The 19,420-nt window shown below is 35.7% G+C and overlaps 3 protein-coding genes across 3 annotated transcripts; 1 reads left to right on the forward strand and 2 right to left on the reverse strand.

Annotated features, from left to right (window-relative positions):
* Nucleotides 1–3,122: 3,122 nt before the first annotated feature.
* fam210ab (family with sequence similarity 210 member Ab) lies at nucleotides 3,123–9,499 on the reverse strand. The gene is made up of 4 exons (XM_016275748.1): nucleotides 9,374–9,499; nucleotides 7,793–8,231; nucleotides 3,715–3,826; nucleotides 3,123–3,622 (listed from the first exon to the last, which is right to left on the reverse strand). The coding sequence occupies exons 2-4, from the start codon at nucleotides 8,194–8,196 to the stop codon at nucleotides 3,302–3,304; spliced, it is 837 nt and encodes a 278-aa protein (XP_016131234.1). The 5' UTR covers nucleotides 8,197–8,231; nucleotides 9,374–9,499; the 3' UTR covers nucleotides 3,123–3,301.
* Nucleotides 8,177–12,507, forward strand: LOC107587811 (melanocortin receptor 5-like). The gene is made up of 2 exons (XM_016275747.1): nucleotides 8,177–8,248; nucleotides 11,111–12,507. The coding sequence occupies exon 2, from the start codon at nucleotides 11,175–11,177 to the stop codon at nucleotides 12,159–12,161; it is 987 nt and encodes a 328-aa protein (XP_016131233.1). The 5' UTR covers nucleotides 8,177–8,248; nucleotides 11,111–11,174; the 3' UTR covers nucleotides 12,162–12,507.
* A 1,995-nt stretch (nucleotides 12,508–14,502) lies between these two features.
* Nucleotides 14,503–15,417, reverse strand: LOC107587907 (adrenocorticotropic hormone receptor-like). The gene has a single exon (XM_016275867.1). It carries the CDS (start codon nucleotides 15,415–15,417, stop codon nucleotides 14,503–14,505), a length of 915 nt encoding a protein of 304 aa, XP_016131353.1.
* Nucleotides 15,418–19,420: the final 4,003 nt, after the last annotated feature.

Below are 19,420 nucleotides of genomic sequence, written 5' to 3' on the forward strand. Positions count from 1 at the left end.
TATATATATATATACTTTTTTTTTTTTGCCAATTCTTTTTTTTTTAATTCCTTGACGGGGAAAGAAAAACATGTGAGATGTAAGCTAAGAATTTATAGATAAAATAAAAATAAAACGTACAAGATGTAAACTTGGAATTATGAGAAAAAAATGTTTCCCGAGTTTATATCTTGCAATTGACCTTTTTTTCTCTCAGAACTGTGAGGGGGAAAAGTCCAAATTGTGAGATGAAAAAGTCACAATTACCTTTTTGATTTTTTCAAACAGTGGTGGAAACAGGCTTCTGTAGAAAACCATTTTAACTTTAAAGTTATAAATTGAAATGGAAACATGGAATATGTAGTTACCAGTGCCAGACTCCCACTCACAAACACTGAGGGATGAAGAAATGACAGTCTTGCTTGAAACAACAGTGTTTATTTGAATCCCAACATGTACATGATTTTTCATGCCACCCTGTGTTGTGCTTCCTGTCTTTGCAAGTTTAATAATGAACCAAATGAGAGATGTAGTTTTAACATTCTTATTTTTGTTATATACTGTATTTCAGACATTCTTGTGTATGTGGTGTATAGGAGCAAAAAAAAAGATTTTAAATTGCAGATATTTATGTGCTGGTGCTCCACTGTACAGTAGCTTGTATTTGCATGTCTATAGTTCTATACCTGAAGATAATGTACATAGCGATGCCATTTTGACTACAAGCACTGGTCTAACAGCAGTTGTGACATTTCGAGCAATGTACCGAGATGCTTTTGAAGCTTTTCTTTCTTGCACAAGCACAGAGAACTAACAAAACTGACAAGGACTTGTTTTACTCTGATGTCTGAAAACAGACACTCGGCATTAGAAAGCAACACAATAATAGACCTTTTACACGGCTCACGTTACTCCATATGTTCATGTGTGTGGACATTTTCTATACATGCACATGTACATATTTATTTAAATCATTGTGGTGTAATAGGTTTTAAGCATAAGGTCTGTTCCTGTAATGCTTGTTTTTTTTAATCAGAAAAAGTAATCAAACCATGTTGCTCTAATCACTGTAATAGTCAAACTTTTATGCTTGTACTTCTGCTGTTCTCCAACTGCAGTTAAACTAATAAACTAAAAGTACCAGTTGCTGATGTGTCTAAACCTTTAATTTTTACTTTAGATATTGAAATAATATCCAATGCGTGTTTTCAGATCAACAATTTTATTATTCTCTCAATGAACATTGGCATATTAAGGTGATTTGAGTTTAGATTAAAAAACTAGCAGCTTGTCCAGATACTCAATAAACACACAATGCAACTCAGGACATTGCAAAGTCTAGATGACTGTAGGCAATATGCACAAGAACTCAAACACAAACACGCATGATAAAAACAAGTGAAAAATCATCATCAAATAGATACTGATATTTAATTATCACTTGGTTATCAAGTAGAAATACTTGTAATACATTTAAAACAACTGAACTAATATACATCACACAAACACTTTATTATTGCTAGTTCACGTTTGCTTCTCTCCAAAACACTTAACTTGAAGATTTAAGTGCATGGAAACCATTTCAAAATGATAGTTCCTGTCCTGTGTGTGAATATTCACTGCCTTAAAGGGACAGTTCATCCAAAAATTTTAATTGTCATTTACTCCCTCATGTCTGTATGAACCAGTGTTAATTTCGTTGACTAATAATTTTCGCCATAATGTTCGTCAGTGACATTTTTTTCACTGATGACAAGACGATAACGAACTAAAACTCTTTTTGAATGACAAAAACTATGACGAAAATATATTGACATTTTCGTCAACGAATAAAAACTAGACAAATGTTAGGGAGGGACAATTTGGGAAGAGATTCATTCAATTTCAGAACGAGGTTAGATGCGTACATTTGAGCCGGCGGGACATAAGCTAAAATACACTTGCTGCGCGTCACATAAAATGTTCAAAAATGTCAATATGTGGGAGTAAGAGAAGAGCAGACATATGGTTAAATCTGACGACGCAAGAGAGAACTCAATTCGGTCCGGTTTTCAAAGCGCAGACACTGAAGCATACACAAAGCGTCATGTCTGTATGAACCAGTGTTAATTTCGTTGACTAATAATTTTCGCCATAATGTTCGTCAGTGACATTTTTTTCACTGATGACAAGACGATAACGAACTAAAACTCTTTTTGAATGACACAAACTATGACGAAAATATATTGACATTTTCGTCAACGAATAAAAACTAGACAAATGTTAGGGAGGGACAATTTGGGAAGAGATTCATTCAATTTCAGAACGAGGTTAGATGCGTACATTTGAGCCGGCGGGACATAAGCTAAAATACACTTGCTGCGCGTCACATAAAATGTTCAAAAATGTCAATATGTGGGAGTAAGAGAAGAGCAGACATATGGTTAAATCTGACGACACAAGAGAGAACTCAATTCGGTCCGGTTTTCAAAGCGCAGACACTGAAGCATACACAAAGCGTGTCTCTCAGCGTGCGATTACTCTTTTGCGTCGCATGAATGGAGAATTACACACAAAATGATGTTGAATTGTCTGTTTTGATGAGTATTCACGTAAACAGTTGATTACGTCTTAAGTGAACGTAAACGCGGGAGAACGCGTATCGGTACATTGCATCCATAGCAGCTGTGCATTCGGTTTTAAAGGGACAGCAGCCAATTTTTTTAAGCCTAGCCTTTAGTTGCAATTGTCCGAGTCATTGATGTTAATCAAGCAACTCACTGCTCTTGACTGAAAAACTTTAGTAGCCCTAAAGATTCATCTAAATTTATTTACAGAAATAAATATGTCTGCTTGAAAGAATGAATAATATGGTGAACAAGTTGCTATAAAGAATGCATAATTAGCCTGTATAACCATTGGTATTTCATTAAAAAGAAGACCATGTTCTTGTTCTTTATGAGAAGTGGTTTTATTTAATTTTAACAAAGGCATGTTGTGTGTCACCGCAGTTAAATCGGTGTCTATCATGATAAAACCTTAATATCAAACCTATATATCAAAATTTGCTGTCAAAATTAACACTGGTATGAACACAAAATACTTTTTTTTTTTTTGGTCAATACAGTGAAAGTCAATGGGGTCCAATGTTGTTTTGGACTTGACTGACTTGCATTATATGGACAAAAACATTTTTCAAAATATTTCTTTTGTGTTCTGCAACAGTTGAAATTCCTTTAAGTCAGCACCAAATACCTTGCGTCAGAAATGACTGATCGTGTGAAACATTCCACAGTGCACTTACGAGTTTTTAGTGACGTTTCTCTTCCCATAGCCATGCAGCCTAGTCGGCTTTCTTACGGAAAGTCATTTTGTCTTTCGTCTCCTGCAGTTTCTCAGAAAACTTGTCTTTCGTCCCAGAGAAGCGCTCTTTGGTCTCCTCCATTCGTTCTGAGAGCAGTTCTTTGGTTTCCTCCATCTTCTCTGAAAACCTCTCCTTTGTCTCCTCCATTTTTTCAGTCAGTCGTTCCCTGGTCTCTTCCATTTTGTCTTGAAGGTACTCTTTAACAGGAGGAGGGGTGGAGAGGTATCCATGTTTGCGGAGATACTGTACAGACAGGGACGTGCCGCCCAGTGTAACTGTGTATCGTGCAGGAGTAGCGAGCTGTAACCAGATAGACAAAGTGATAGAATACCATTTAACAATGATTAATCCTATACCATATCAGATAATCTTAGGGGGGTTTTTTTATATACCTTATACATTGCATAGGCTGTGAGTGCATAGCCACCCTGGGAATCTCGCAAAATTTCCACCATCCAATCCGGTAAACCAATGAACTCCAAAAACGGGACCAGATTCACCCCTCTGCAGAGAACACAGAACAATAACATGTCATTTATGTATCCTTGCTCGAGAGAGATGATTTGCTTTTGTAACCTTCAAGTGTTGTTTGTATAGCAGTAGCTGACTGTCCAGATGACGCTGCTAAAGCTTGTCTGACCTGCTGAAGCTCAGACGGACTTTATCTGGAAAAACTCAACCTCTCTGCCAGCCTCACCTTAACGCCAGTGCGCTTAGTCTGTATGCTTTGATCTCTGAAGCAAAAGCACCTCAATTCATGTAGTTTACTGAATCCAGAAGACAACAAAGCAACAGGTATAATGAACTCAAATACATAAGTAACTACATCCTATTCAGAAAGCTACATTGCATGATGTACAAAATATTGGTACGATATTGGTTATCAGATTATTTTTTTTTATTTATCTTATGCATTTCATTAACATTACCCTTGGTGTAGGGCTGCACGATATATCTAAATTACCGAAATATCGTAACTGTAAATACCGCAATATGCATATCGCAAGGGCGTGCGATATCGGAATCATTTTAATAATAGGCTACTTAAATCAAACCGTAGCAAAAGGTCAGAGTTTTAGTTCGACGCATATAGCAGAGAATTGCTTTGACGTTAAAAAGAGTTAAGTGCAATAAGTTGCAGAAAACAACTCTTTGCCGTCTCGTCTTGCTGTCTGATTCACACAGAGACACGTTTCAGCGGCACGCGAACACCGAGTTGATTCGTCTTTCGCATCTTCTCCTCATGTTTGAACAGACACATACACACAGAATTATGTCAATAGTACTCGCGTCTCTGAATGTAAACATCTGAGAAAGAAATCGGATGTGTATCATTATACTGGATCCGTGCAGTCGGTTTTAAAGGGACAGCAGCCTATAAATACGTGCTGCTGAATATGTCACTAATGTTAATCAAACAACAAAACAGCTATAACAAAGATTAATCTAAATTTAATTCATACAGTGAACACTATGCAGTGTTATTTTACACTTAATTATTAAATTTCTGTACCCGAATACTTCTGTTTATATTATCTATGCTTGTAAATTGTGTATTTCTTTTTTTCTTTACTGACTGTTCACTTGCCTTTAATCATGTTTGAACTTTCTCTATACAATTTAAATTTTTTAATATTTTAAAATATAATTGAAATTGATTTTACACACTTTAAGCAATATCGTATCGCATATCGAATATCACATTTTTTAACAAGGTATCGCATATCGCATTTTTCTTCAATATCGCACAGCCCTACCTTGTTGTCATCTAACATTAAATTGCTTTAATTCAAGTTAATCTAATAATTTAATAACACTGTTAAATGTAATATTTAGCCAAACTAAAAATTTAATTTATTTTTGTACTGTACTTTATAATATTGTAATGACTGTAGTTTTCAGTGTTTTGTTTAAAAAAAAAAAAAATTTGGGGGAGAAAATAGAGTATCATTTTAATATCAGCTATTTATCGACCATTAAGTGAAAATAATTTAGACCAAAATAATTCATGAAAATTATCAGTAGAATTATCGCTAATTAACTGTCCATTTAATAAAGAAGTGTGGTCTTTTAGGGTTTGTGCTTCCAAAAGGTAAATCTTTGTGAAACACAAAGATGCAAAACTAAACTCTAAATTAAAATCTAATATGTAAATGGTCCTAAATTCTTAAAATAAAACACTGGACTAGAAAACAAAAATCAGAACGAGAACTGACAAGCTGAACAAGTCCAAATAGAGGCAGAACATTTTTAAAGGGCAGGTCATATGGGTTTTTAAAAAATATCTCTTTTGCAGTTTATAATGTAGCTATCCTTAAATGAAAACAGTCTGCAAAGTTGTTCATCAAAAAAGTGCATGATAAATAAAGATATTGTCTCTCAAAAGAGAGAGTTGATTCTGAATCGCCTTAACGAGTCGTCATATTTTCAAATCTTTTGCCTGTTACCGGTATACATCACTGGGTAACACATTTGCATAATCCCCGCCTGCCCGAGAAATACGAACAGAGTCTGACCTGCCCACATACACTTCCGCTAGTTAGTGTGTTTACATCATGTTGAGAAGACGCTGTGTTCAAGGATACCACAGAAATACAATTCGAACCTTTTGTTGTGTGCATGTCATTTTACTGAGGACTGCTTCTCTAATCTTGGCTTTTATCTTCGTCGGCTTCAAATCTACTTTATTTGGACTAACAAGCTCTCCGAACCCCAACCTGTAAATACGATTGATACGTTACGTTTACATTTTCAATTGAGTGCTCAAAATATCAAGTTTTTTTTGCTAATATGTGATGTATACCAAGTGCAGCTTTAGGTTTCCAGGTAAAACACAGTATTACTGTCTTACTGAATAAATTGTTCTGATAATTTGCTGTGAACCCACTATTTCCGAAGAATGTGTCGATTAATATAGACTGACGTTGTTCTAATTACTTCGTTTAATAATAAAGAATGTAGTGTAGTGTAGGGCTGCACGATTAATCGAATGCGATTATCATGCGCATTTTGTTAGTAATGCCGGTTCTGTAATCAGCAGTAAATCATCATCACGTTCTTTCAGATGGAGCAGCATTTACTACACAGAGCCGTAGTTCACTGACGAGTTACGCAAAAAAAAATTGCAGATGACTTTATTGCGCAAATATGAAATAGAAGAAATCGTTTGCGATAAAGACAGCTGTTTGCATAGCTTCTCAGTGAACTACGGCTCTGTGTAGTAAATGCTGCTCCATCTGAAAGCATGTGAAAATACCACATTTAATAACATATTTTTACTCCATAAAAATATATTCATAACGTCAGTCGAGTGTTTGAAATAAATCCTTCTGTGAGATGATGTGGCTTCTTACACAGAATAAGGCACGCGCATATTTCATAGTAGTCTAAGCAGTGATAAAGGCATTGCATTATAAATATACTTTATAATAATAATAACTCCGATAAACCATATGTCATAATCGTGTGTTTATTAGTCACGTTGAATCAATAAAAGCAGTTAAATCTTCTGTTTATCCAGCTACTGCTATAGGCATTTCCTGGGTTTCTTCTGCGAGGCACATTTGGAGTTTCAGCACGAGAGCGCCCTCTGGCCTTTGGATGGAGATTTACTGCTGATCACAGAACCGTGCTTCACTGAAAGATACGCATGACAATCGCAGCTTCTGTCGAATCGCGATTTCGATTCCATTTAGATTTATTGTGCAGCCCTAGTGTAGTGCACAGACTTTATAATCATTGTGAAATTGCTGTTTATTTTGCTGCACCGGCAGTTATAGGGTTAATGCGGGAGAGACGAGCGAGTTAGTTTGGCTGGTGCGCCTGTGATACAGCTGTTCTGCATTCTGATTAAAAGTTAAGACACAGAGCATCTTTTGTCTGGCGTTCTTCAAACATTACAGTAGACATATTTTGTTTTACAAACTGTATCATTTCATCAGTTAGTCACGGTAGCACTCGGCTAACGTATCCACCATTTTTATTTTAAGTGTTTACAGTTTAGCAGCTAAACTTTAGCTGTGGGCACGATTTGCTTGCATAAGTGTTCTTGTATTTTATGTCATTATTTTAAGAATGGATTGGAGCACTATATTATTGTTTTATGTAAAGGTGCTTTGTCAATGGTAGCACTGGCTAACTTGCTCAAGGACTCCTCTCTGTGCCAATCACAACAGGCTTGGCCAGCTGACCAATCAGAGCAGAGTAGGCATATGGAAGGGAGGGGTTTGATCTGAACTTGCTTGGAACGAATCATTTCGAAATCATTGGCAAATGACTCTAATATTAAATGTATATTCTGAGAAAATTACAATGTTTTCTGACCTTAGATGCATTTAAACCTGTTGTAGGGGACTCCGACACAATATTAGGACACTTTAAAAAACCATATGACCTGCTCATAGAACTTGGCACTTGTCATTGTTATTGTCAAAGGGTGTGTTATCGTGCAGAATGCTGATGTTCACTTACTTCATTGCAGCATAATAAAAGCTCCCAAACCACACAGTGGACGTGACTATGTGCACAGGCACCATGACTTTACCATACTGTTTAAATGTCTTTTTAAATCTCTGAAACAGTCCGATAGACTTGTCCTGCAGAGGGTCGACATCACCCTTATTCTGAGGGGCAGACCCCGTATCAGCCTTATAAAGACCCTCGGTCCCTGCTAGACTCTGCGGAGGGTTTAATGGTGTTTCTTCCTCCGTGGACGTTTTGCGGCTCTCTTTCGTCCTGATGACATTAGTGCAACTGAAGCAGCGTGAGGTCTGGACAGTCACAGGAAGCTCACGCACAGCCCAGGTGTGACCCAGGTACGCGGAGCGCAGCAGGACCACGTGCCGCACCGTTACTGGAGCCCACATCCGCTGCATCACCTCCTCCACCTACAGAGCGCCACCTATAGGACCTGCGCATCCCAAAGAGGTTAGTGTACAATTACACCCAAACTATTAACATCTGGCTGATGGTCTACACTAACAGGCAAAAGTCTCACTTGATTGAATCTGTTTCTTTTGATTTAAAAAAAACTTTTCAACTTTTTGAAATTACACACATAAAAGTATGAATTTCTAAAATATTTAGTTTTCAATTAAATGCAATTTTACACACACACACACATTTATATAAATATTTTTTTTAAATATTAAAATAAAATTTTACACGTATATTTATTTATACACACAATTTGAAAGATAAGATTTTATAATAATCAAATAATTTTACCACTTTCTTTTAATCTCGACAAAGTTCAGCTGCTTTGAAACAGATCACATGCATTTTTTAAGTACTATGTTGATCCAATTTTAGGTTCATGTATTACAACTTATAACATGTTATTGGAAGTTTTAAAGTGAACTACATGATTATTGTTATTTAGACATTAGTAATGATTCAAATGTCACTCAAGTTGAGTATGATAAACACATGCCATTGGTCAGGTTGGATAAGGGTCATGGCTCTCTGTCAATCACCAGACTGATCAGGTTAAAGACAAAGTACTGTAATTCCAGAGATTAATTATGTTAGTTTTAACCAGTTAGCTAAATTTTACTATGTATCTGTTCATAATTTTTGCAGTGGTGAGAATATTCCCTTAAACTTTCCTCAGTCCTTTAAATGAAAGAGGCTTTCAACACAATTCTGACATGTTTCTCGTCTTCCAAGACCAAACATCTTTAGCTGAAAAACTCAATTTGCAGCGCTTTGTTTGGTTTTATAAAATTATATAAATACAGAGATTTATTCAGTCACAAGAGTTTCAACACATTTAATCCACCAGAAGTTCAGGACTAAATTCCTGACACGTTGTTTTTATGAAATATAAATGTTGGTCTTCTATGTATGACATTGGGGTTGTTTTAGAGGACAGACAGACGTTTGCAGAACTAAAATCACTAACGTTAGAGCTCAAGTGAACAGGGCCCTGATCTAAACTTAAACACACACTGCTTTGCCACTCCTGCAGGATCAGACACGCATCTGAATCTGAAACAACACCAAATGTATCAGCCGGGAAAAAAAATAGTTAGAAACAGCGTGGAAACTTACATTCACCTCTCGAAGGTCTGCTGTGAGTTTAAGGAGAGTCCTCGCAGCGCTCCATACCTCAGCAGACGCATGTCATGTACACGCACTTTCTCCAGACTCATCCACATGGAGCTGCTGCGCGCGGCATCATGGGAAGTGTAGTCATTTGGGGGGAAGCGTTAGATTTCGTACAGTTTTTATATGTGGATTTATATTTATATTTCTGTCATTTTCTAAGCCATATTATCAAAGCAGTAACATGGAAAGGTGGTATATCTCGTTTTATGTTTTTTCCCCCGTTTGACTGGAAATTATATATAAATCTGCAGTTACGTTTTGTCTCCACTAGATGGGGAGGAAACGCGGATCAGCCTCGTACTTCTCCATAAACTCAGTAGCAGAGTGGAGCCAGCGGTTTGATTTTAGCTTATGTAGTCTATGGAATGTGAAAACAGTGAAATATATATATATTAAAAAAAACATTTTTTATATTATTCATTCATATTTTCAATGATTAGTCTTCTTAAAATATCCATGCTAACAAAATGCATTACAACCTTTATGGTTATTCCCATTAATAATTATTTAAAAAAAAAACATTTTAACCATCATGATATAAAGTTATGATGGTATAAAAAAAGGTGGTTCCTCTATTTTTGTGTTTATCCAGCAGACACTGAACTCTGACTGATTAGTGTACTTCTATTCACTCTTCACTGTGTTGTATCGCAATGACTGATGTTTTGTACTAAAACTGGAAATTCATTAAATCATATCTCAGGGTCTTCCTTTGCAAGCTATAGGCTAAACTCACAATTCAGAGAAAAAGTTAGAGAAGTTGCGAGAAGTTAACTCAAAATTGTGAAATATAAACTTAAAATTTTTAGAAATAGAGTCAGAATTGTGAGATTTTGTTCATTTACAGTGGGAAGCCTCTTGTGTGTGTATTAATGGATGCATATATGTGTATGCATGGACGGATGTACAGTGGGGAAAAAAAGTATTTAGTCAGCCACCAATTGTGCAAGTTCTCCCACTTAAAAAGATGAGAGAGGCCTGTAATTTTCATCATAGGTATACCTCAACTATGAGAGACAAAACGAGAAAAAAAAATCCAGAAAATCACATTGTAGGATTTTTAAAGGATTTATTTTCAAATTATGGTGGAAAATAAGTATTTGGTCAATAACAAGTTAACTCAAAATTGTGAAATATAAACTTAAAATTTTTAGAAATAGAGTCAGAATTGTGAGATTTTGTTCATTTACAGTGGGAAGCCTCTTGTTTTGTCTCTTGTTTTTCAGATATCGAGACTATGATAGATGAACTTGGAGTGGTTTTCATGAGTTTGTTGTGTGAAATATTTTATGACTATAATGTGGATGTTTTGGGTCCTTTTTGCAATTGCACTTTTATTTTTATTGTATGTGTGTGTATTAATGGATGCATATATGTGTATGCATGGACGGATGTACAGTATATGTATATGTATATGTATATGTGTGCATGCGCATATCCTTTATTATTATTTGGTGGAGTATTATTGAATATGTTTTGAATATCTGTTTTTGAATATTTTCTTGCAATTTTATCTTTCTACAATAATTCAATCTCAGTATTGCTGAGCTGAAAATGAAATAAACTTCAAAGTTTTATTCTGTAATTTATCTCTATCCTTTAAACAGTTTATTGTAAAAACACCAGATGTTGCTCACAATGCTTCTGGACATTTCTCACAACAACTCTCTTTCTTTACAGCAGTTATACATGGGCGCAGCATCATCTATCTAACACCACCTGTCACCAAACAGTACATCAGGACATGAACTCCTCAGAGTGGCCCACACTTTCTCCAAACTCGTCTTTCAGTCACAAAAACCACAGCAATGAATCAAGCAGGTCCAAGTCAAGTGTTCCAGCCGCCTGTGAGCAGGTACACATTGCACCTGGGGTCTTCCTTACACTGGGCCTCATCAGCCTACTTGAAAACATCCTGGTCATCCTTGCCATTGTGAAGAACAAGAACCTCCACTCGCCCATGTACTTTTTCGTTTGCAGTCTAGCAGTGGCCGACATGTTAGTGAGCGTGTCCAATGCATGGGAAACAATAGTCATCCACCTGCTGGCAAACAGGAGCTTGGTGATTGAGGATCACTTCATCCGTCAGATGGATAACATCTTCGATTCTTTCATCTGTATCTCCGTGGTGGCGTCTATGTGGAGCCTGTTAGCGATCGCAGTAGATCGCTATGTGACTATCTTCTATGCTCTGCGTTATCATAATATAATGACCGTTTGGCGAGCTGGGATTCTCATCGGTAGCATCTGGATCTTCTCCACAGGTTGTGGGATCATCTTCATCATCTACTCTGACACGAAGCCTGTGGTGGTGTGCCTGGTGGCCATGTTCTTTTCCATGCTGCTGCTGATGGCGTCGCTCTACAGCCACATGTTCCTGCTGGCTCGTTCGCATGTCAAACGCATGGCAGCATTGCCGGGCTATAACGCCAACATCAGGCAGAGAGCTAGCATGAAGGGTGCCATCACCCTCACCATATTACTGGGCATCTTCATCGTGTGCTGGGTGCCATTTTTTCTCCATCTCATCCTCATGATCTCCTGCCCACGGAACATTTACTGCGTCTGCTTCATGTCACACTTTAACATGTACCTGATACTCATCATGTGTAACTCTGTGATTGACCCACTGATCTATGCGCTCAGGAGCCAAGAGATGAGAAAGACCTTTAAAGAGATCTTCTGCTGTGACGGACTACGCAGCCTCTGGAACCTGATCAGCAAACATTGAACAGGATTCCTGGAAGAACCTGGACTGATGGATAGATGTATATGTGTATAGATGGATGGATGGATCGGTGCATAATTGCAGTGGAGGAGGGGTTGGAGTTAAAGAGCCTGAACCTCTTAATTAGGAGCAGTATATATTATTTGTACACGCTTTTCCATGTACTTCATCATGTGAAATGTTTTGATGTCGCAGTGGATGTTTCATGTTGTGTTGTTGTAAAATACTGAAGTGTTCATAATGTGACATTTTGTTATATGTACTGTATTTATTATAAGAATTACATCTTCCTTAGCAGGGGACAGTTGTCAGGTCATTGCATTTTGTGCACAAAAACAGCTTTAATATTAATATGTAGAACAGAAATGTGTCCATTTTCAGATATTTTCTTTTTTTATGAAAACCCCCCCCACAGAGGACATAAACAACCATAAGCAGACATAACAAACAAAAACATAATTACACAAACATAATACGTGTATGCAGTATACTAACAGTATAAAAACATACAAACTGTGTGTTGTGAATAATATTGTAGTACATCTGGGAAACCATCAAAGTCTTACAATACATGTACCTGAATACTGTAGTATACTTTTGTGCACAAAAACAGCTTTAATATTAATATGTAGAACAGAAATGTGTCCATTTTCAGATATTTTCTTTTTTTATGAAAACCCCCCCCCCACAGAGGACATAAACAACCATAAGCAGACATAACAAACAAAAACATAATTACACAAACATAATACGTGTATGCAGTATACTAACAGTATAAAAACATACAAACTGTGTGTTGTGAATAATATTGTAGTACATCTGAGAAACCATCAAAGTCTTACAATACATGTACCTGAATACTGTAGTATATAGACATCAGTATGCATGTCAAAATATTTGTTAAAATAACTGTAATGAAATTAAATATTTCATTGTCATGTAAGCAGGCAATTATTATTTTGTGTCACGGTGAGTTAAAAGATTCCATTTATAATTGTGTGTTATGCAAATGTGCAATGAATGTAATATATGCATGTACCTGTAAATGGTTGACATATTTTGTCAACTGATTTGGTCTTTTTTTTTACTGTAATTAAAAAACAGCTGGTAATACTTCTTCGTACAGTTGTATACTCTTAAAAATAAAGGTGCTTCACGATGCCATAGAAGAACATTTTTGTCTAAATGGTTCCATAAAGAACCTTTAACATCTGAAGAACCTGTCTGTTTCACAAAAGGTTCTTTGTGGCGAAAGAAGGTTCTTCAGATTATAAAAAGGTAAGAAAGAGGTGGTTCTTTAAAGAACCTTTGACTGAATGGTTCTTCTATGGCATCGCTTGAAGAACCTTTTGAAGCACCTTTATTTTTAAGAGTGTACTATGATTTCTGAGTATACTATCTCATAAATGACAGGCCTTTTAATGGGCTACTGTGTGTGTAGACAAATATCATTTCCTAAAAATACAAAAAGATTTTGTTACACTTTATGATAATATCCAATTTTTAGCTTTAGTTAATGCACTAAAACTTATTTTACTATTTTGGTCTACTTTTATTCAACAAGGGTGGATGCATTACATTTGATCAAACATGATTTCTGTTTTTATTTAGTTTAACTTCAGGTACCAAAACTAAAACTGGAACTGTATTTAAAAATAATAATACAAAATAAAAACTGTACAAAAAATAATAATTAAAATGAAAGGCACAACAAAATTACTTAAACTTTAAACCTAAAATGGAAACAAAATATAAAAAAAGAATTTAAAGTTTTAAAACTATAACTATACCATAAATTATAGAAGCTCAGGTCCATAATATTAACAGACACAGCTTTTGATTTTAATAATGTACTAGTATATTCATACATTAATATTAACTAAGATTAAAAATTAACTTTTTTTCATTATGTTGGTTTGTTTTAACTAATGCATTTAACTAATGTTAACAAATATTGTGAAGTGTTACCCAAAATGTAATAACCTATAGGTTTTATATTCATAGACTAATACATTTTAACAAGTTGAATTATAAATTATCACAGGTTAATGTACTGTGAACAAACATATTAAACAACTGATTGAACAAATAGACACTGTTGTAATAGATGTTAATCGTTATCGTACTTATACCTAGGCTAATGCATTAACTCATGTTAATGACTTGAGTAACAGAGTGTTATTGCATAGTTTGTTTTAAATACATGTTGTTGTGGTCTTTCAATACCTGTAAACTGAATCTTTTCTGCAGCCTCTTTCATTTCCACTTGAAAAAGTAGCAGTTCTGTAGACTTTTTTTATCCTTCAGTAGTGTGAAGCATGTACTGCTGGGACACGCGTCTCACTCAGACACATTCTTTAAAGATCCTTGAAGCTGAACACAGGAACATTTTCTTGTAGGTGTTGCACAGCTCTGTGCTACGGAAAGCATAAATGGCTGGATCAATGACTGCGTGACTAACCAGTAGCACTACATGCAGCTGGAAGAGCGAGCGGTAGCACTCACAATAGGGGTTCTCTGGGCAAATCATCATAATCAGCAGATGAAGAGAGAAAGGAGCCCAGCAGGCCACAAACACCCCAATCAAGATGGTGAGTGTCAGCGCCCCCCTCAAGCCACTTTGTCTCTGGCGCGCGTGAAGTCCTGGCATAGATGCGATCCTGTTGGCATGGTGGCGCGCTAACAGGAACATATGCACGTAGAGCAAGAGGATGAGGAGCAGAGCTGTGAAGAAGAGCACAACTAAGAAGATTTTCACTGTAGCGGCCTCGAAGAACCCGATCATGAGCACTCCGCTGGTGCCGCACAACACCCAGATGGTGGACAACGTAACCACCACACGACGCATGGTCATGAGCGTGTGATAGCGTAGCGCGTGGAATATGCTGATGTAGCGGTCCACGGCTATGGTGAGGATGCTGAAGATGGAGCCCAGGAAGCACATGCAGAGTAGAGAGTCCATGATGTCGTCTATATTTCGCTCAAAACGACCAAGGGAGTTCAGGTGCCCGGCCTCTTTAAACACCAGCAGGATGTTCTCCAAAGCCTTGCAGAGGCTGGAGATGGTGTTAAACACGGCCAGGTTGCAGATGAAGCAGTACATAGGAGAGTGAAGGTTCCTGTTCTTGATAACGGCTACGATCACCAAGATGTTCTCGCTCAGACTGGCCACGGCGATGGCCATGAACACCTGACTGGGGACCTGAACCTCAGCGCAGTCTGTGGGGTGTGTGGATACAGCTTCGGTGCTCGAGTTCATGATCGATGGAGCACACTTTGGTTGTTGGATTGTAGATCAGCTGAAGATCTGATGTGAAATGACCTGGAGGAAACATTTTTATTATTATTATTAAGATACAATGGATATAATGTACCTTACTATTTTGTAGCGATAGGCCTACATTAATTCCATCAATATATTATTGTTTGTTCACCTCTTTGGTCTATTTTTATTTCACAAAGATACATTAAATTGATCAAAAGAGACAGTAAAGAAGCTTTTGATTTTCCAAAAATGCTGTTCTTTTGAACTTTCTATTTTTAATGGCCATCAATCAATCAATCAATGTATCACAGTTGCCACAAAAGTATTCTGATGTTTTCAGCATTGATAATATTAAGAAATGTTTCTTGAACATGTTTCTTGAGTAATGGCTGCTGAAAATTCAAATTTAAAATATACATTTAAAAAGTAAAAATATTTGAAAAATTACATTCAATATATATTAATGTCAAAATGTGTTGAATTAAAAAAAAAAGTGAAACAAAATAACAACAAAACACAAACAGAGCACCAGACAGACGGCCAACCACACACACTGGCGTCATCTCTCATATTAAAATATAAAACAGTTATTTAAATTGTACTAACATTCCAAAAATATTACTGCTTTTGAAGCAGTACTGTATTTCTGATCAAATAAATGCAGCCTTGGTGAACATTAGACACTATTTTCAAAATAGCATTATTATAGTTATTAAAGTTTTACTAAAAGAAAAAACATTTAAATGTTACAAGTTTTAAATATAAAAACGCAAAATTGTGTTATTTCAGCGAGCTGTCAAGGCAACATCTCTCATTTTTATTTTTATTTAGTTTACTAAAAGACTACAACAGAAATAAAAATGAATAAAAACAGTATAAACTAATAAAAATTACAAAACACACAACAAAAGTACTGAAACTTTAATTAAACCTAAAATGACAAATCTAAAAATACAAAAATAATTTAAGATATCATTAAAAACTATGAAAGGATCTCAGTGTTACTAAAATAACAGTTTCAAAAACATTAAGATCCCAAACTTTTTCACAGTATACACTCACATAAGTTCATTTTTAACAACTCCTAATAATTAAATAACACATTTAATATTACATTTAATCTTTAATAAATATCAAAATTAATATATTTTGTTAATATAAATGATATATTTTATGATGCCTATATACATAGCTTTAATTTTAGTCTTTTATTATTATTAATACACACACACGCACGCGCACACACACATACACACACACAATTTTTTGAACAGCGGAGTTTACCATTTTTTGGTTATCAGCCATAGTGTGAAAATAATCGGCTTGACTGCCTAAGAAATACAATAATTCTGAAAATGTATAAATATAACAAAAACAAATCATATACAGCTAATATATGACATATAATGTGTCCAAAGCACTTAAAAAACATATGATTTAGTTGTTTGAGTGTTTCTATCCAGTCCTATTCAAGAGGTGATCAAACCAAGAAAAAGAACCATAGAGGTTTTCTATCATCTAATGCGCACAGAATATGTAAAAGGTATTAATGGTGAGCGAGAGTGGAGAGCCACTGGATCATACATGAACCAAAAGGAAGAAAAGATAAAAAAGAATGAAAAGAAACTGTTAGTGCTAATGAGGCAGAGACACTGTGCCACGGGTCGCAATAATGAGCATTATATGAATCATCTCTCGGCCCCAAGGAGCATCACATGTTCCTCTAAGAATGTCACAAATATGATATATATTATGACAATATTATAAAATTATACATAAAATGTTTCTAATAATGTTTTAGACTGCTTTTCCACCACTGAAGATTTAAATAATATTTTAAAGTATTCAAATTATAAAACAACAATAAAAACAGTAACCTATTCATGTTTTTTTGTAAAGTTGTTAAAAATATAAGTCTAAAAATGTAAGCCTCTACACCTCTTGGAACATGACTGAACAACATTTCACACTGAGGATCAATTAGAGACATAAAAAAAAAGTTCATTTGTTTTGTTCGATCCATTATTTATTCATGTATTTCCACCATTAAATCTGCGAGTAGGCCTACATTTTTCAGTTATGTGAGCTCAAAGGCAAGCGTAATTAGAACTTGAAAGGCCGGTCCAGACAAGAACAGAGCCAGTGATTAAAACTCTCATGTCGACAAAAATACCACATTCCTGACAATTAAACTTCTGTTCATCCATATCAAGCCCATGCCTACTTTCAGACAGTTTAAGACCATCTGAAAACAGCTGGATTTCCAGACACCGATCAGCAGGATGAACTAATTTGTCAAATTATTCAATATTGGTCACATTTACTTACCGTTTTTTCTCATCAAACACACCCACAGGGAATTTTCCTCTGCTTCACATGGAATGTCTCAGAGACATTAGTCTGGTGGCACCGGAAAAGCTCTGTTCTGTTAATAGACAGCGTGTGGTCATGCCTGTGTATTTGTGTATCCTTGAATGCTCAAGGCTGTGTGAACCATTTGTGTTCATGTTCCTTTTGACAACAAATGAAGCACAACGCAAGGCCTTTCCTCCCTAACACGCTTTATTTATCAAACCTTGTTACACATGTGTTGCATCTGTGTGGACTGGAGACAACACGCTCTCATCAATGATGGGTGAAGTGGCTTGTTGGTTGTTCAACCTTGGTCTTTTTAAAGAGCAATAAAGGAGTTCAGTTCAGATGTTCTGATTATAGTTTCCCATAAGTCTAAAATAACCGAGGTGAAAAACACAGAAACGGTTCCCCAGGCATAACTTCTCAGTTTAAACACCCATTAACCATCTCTGCTTGAAAAAAAAACGAATAAATAAACTTTGGGGGGTTTTAGAGACTTTTCAAACTTTATTCTACCACATAATCATAATTAAAACCATTCTAAAACAAGATGGAAACACTGAACAGTAGTGGATGTATTGAATGAGGGTAATTATTGAAGAGCAGTGATCTCTATAATGAGCAGGTGGGCTTTCTCTTTCAAGTGATGCACTACACTTGTAATTATGGCAAGTCACCAATTGTACTGAATAAATGTTCATTAGCATGTATAATCGTGACAGAGGCGTATTTGATGAAAGTCCTATATTTTTTTATTGCAATATCTTTTGCAGAGTTTTAAGACAATTCGGTGTCATTGTCCGAAGATAAAAAACTCTGTGTGAATGCTGCCACCAGCTGAAGAGACTTGGTAGTTGAGTGAGAACCTGAGAAGCATGTGGAAAGTCTCGAGTGAGACTCTTCGTCGTCAGCAGCAGAGGTCACTAGAGTAGTACTAAACCAGAAGGGAATGGATGTATTAAATTGACAAAGTGACTGTAAAGACATTGTTCCAGAAAGGTTCTATTACAAATAAATGTTGTTCTTTTGAACTTTCTATTCAATTAAATAAATCCTAAAAAATGTATCACAGTTTCAACAAAAATAATAAGAAGCCGAACTGTCAGCGTTGATAATATTAAGTAGTAGATAATAATAAGTATGAACAAGTAGTAGTATAATAACAAGTATAAGAACAAGTAGTAGTATAATAAATGAACACTGAATGGAATACCTCTTTTTGTGCAATATTCCACCTTGTTCAATCCAAACTTTGCAATTTTACAGTTGTGTATTCCAAATTACTTAAATTGTGATGTATATGACATGTAAATATTGCTGTTAAAGGTATATTATTCTTACACACACACACACACACACACACGGGTATTTATTTATTTATTCTTTTATTTGTAAATTTTATACATAGGAAAAATGTTTTTGCGCATAGGATTATAATTGTTTTTAGAGTGGTAGACTGATTTTTGCACCGAACAGGATTGCACACAATTTAATTGCACTTTTGTATAATTAAATTATCATTTTAATTATACTTTTGTTTTGTCTTCTCTTCTCTGTCTACGTGGCATCATTAGGTTCTGTCATTCAGAAACATGGCTTTTCATACTGCAATGATGATGACACTCAACTCTACCTCTCATTC

Source organism: Sinocyclocheilus grahami, unplaced genomic scaffold (assembly GCF_001515645.1).
Source record: "Sinocyclocheilus grahami isolate Dianchi unplaced genomic scaffold, SAMN03320097.WGS_v1.1 scaffold96.1, whole genome shotgun sequence".
Lineage (NCBI taxonomy): Eukaryota > Metazoa > Chordata > Actinopteri > Cypriniformes > Cyprinidae > Sinocyclocheilus > Sinocyclocheilus grahami.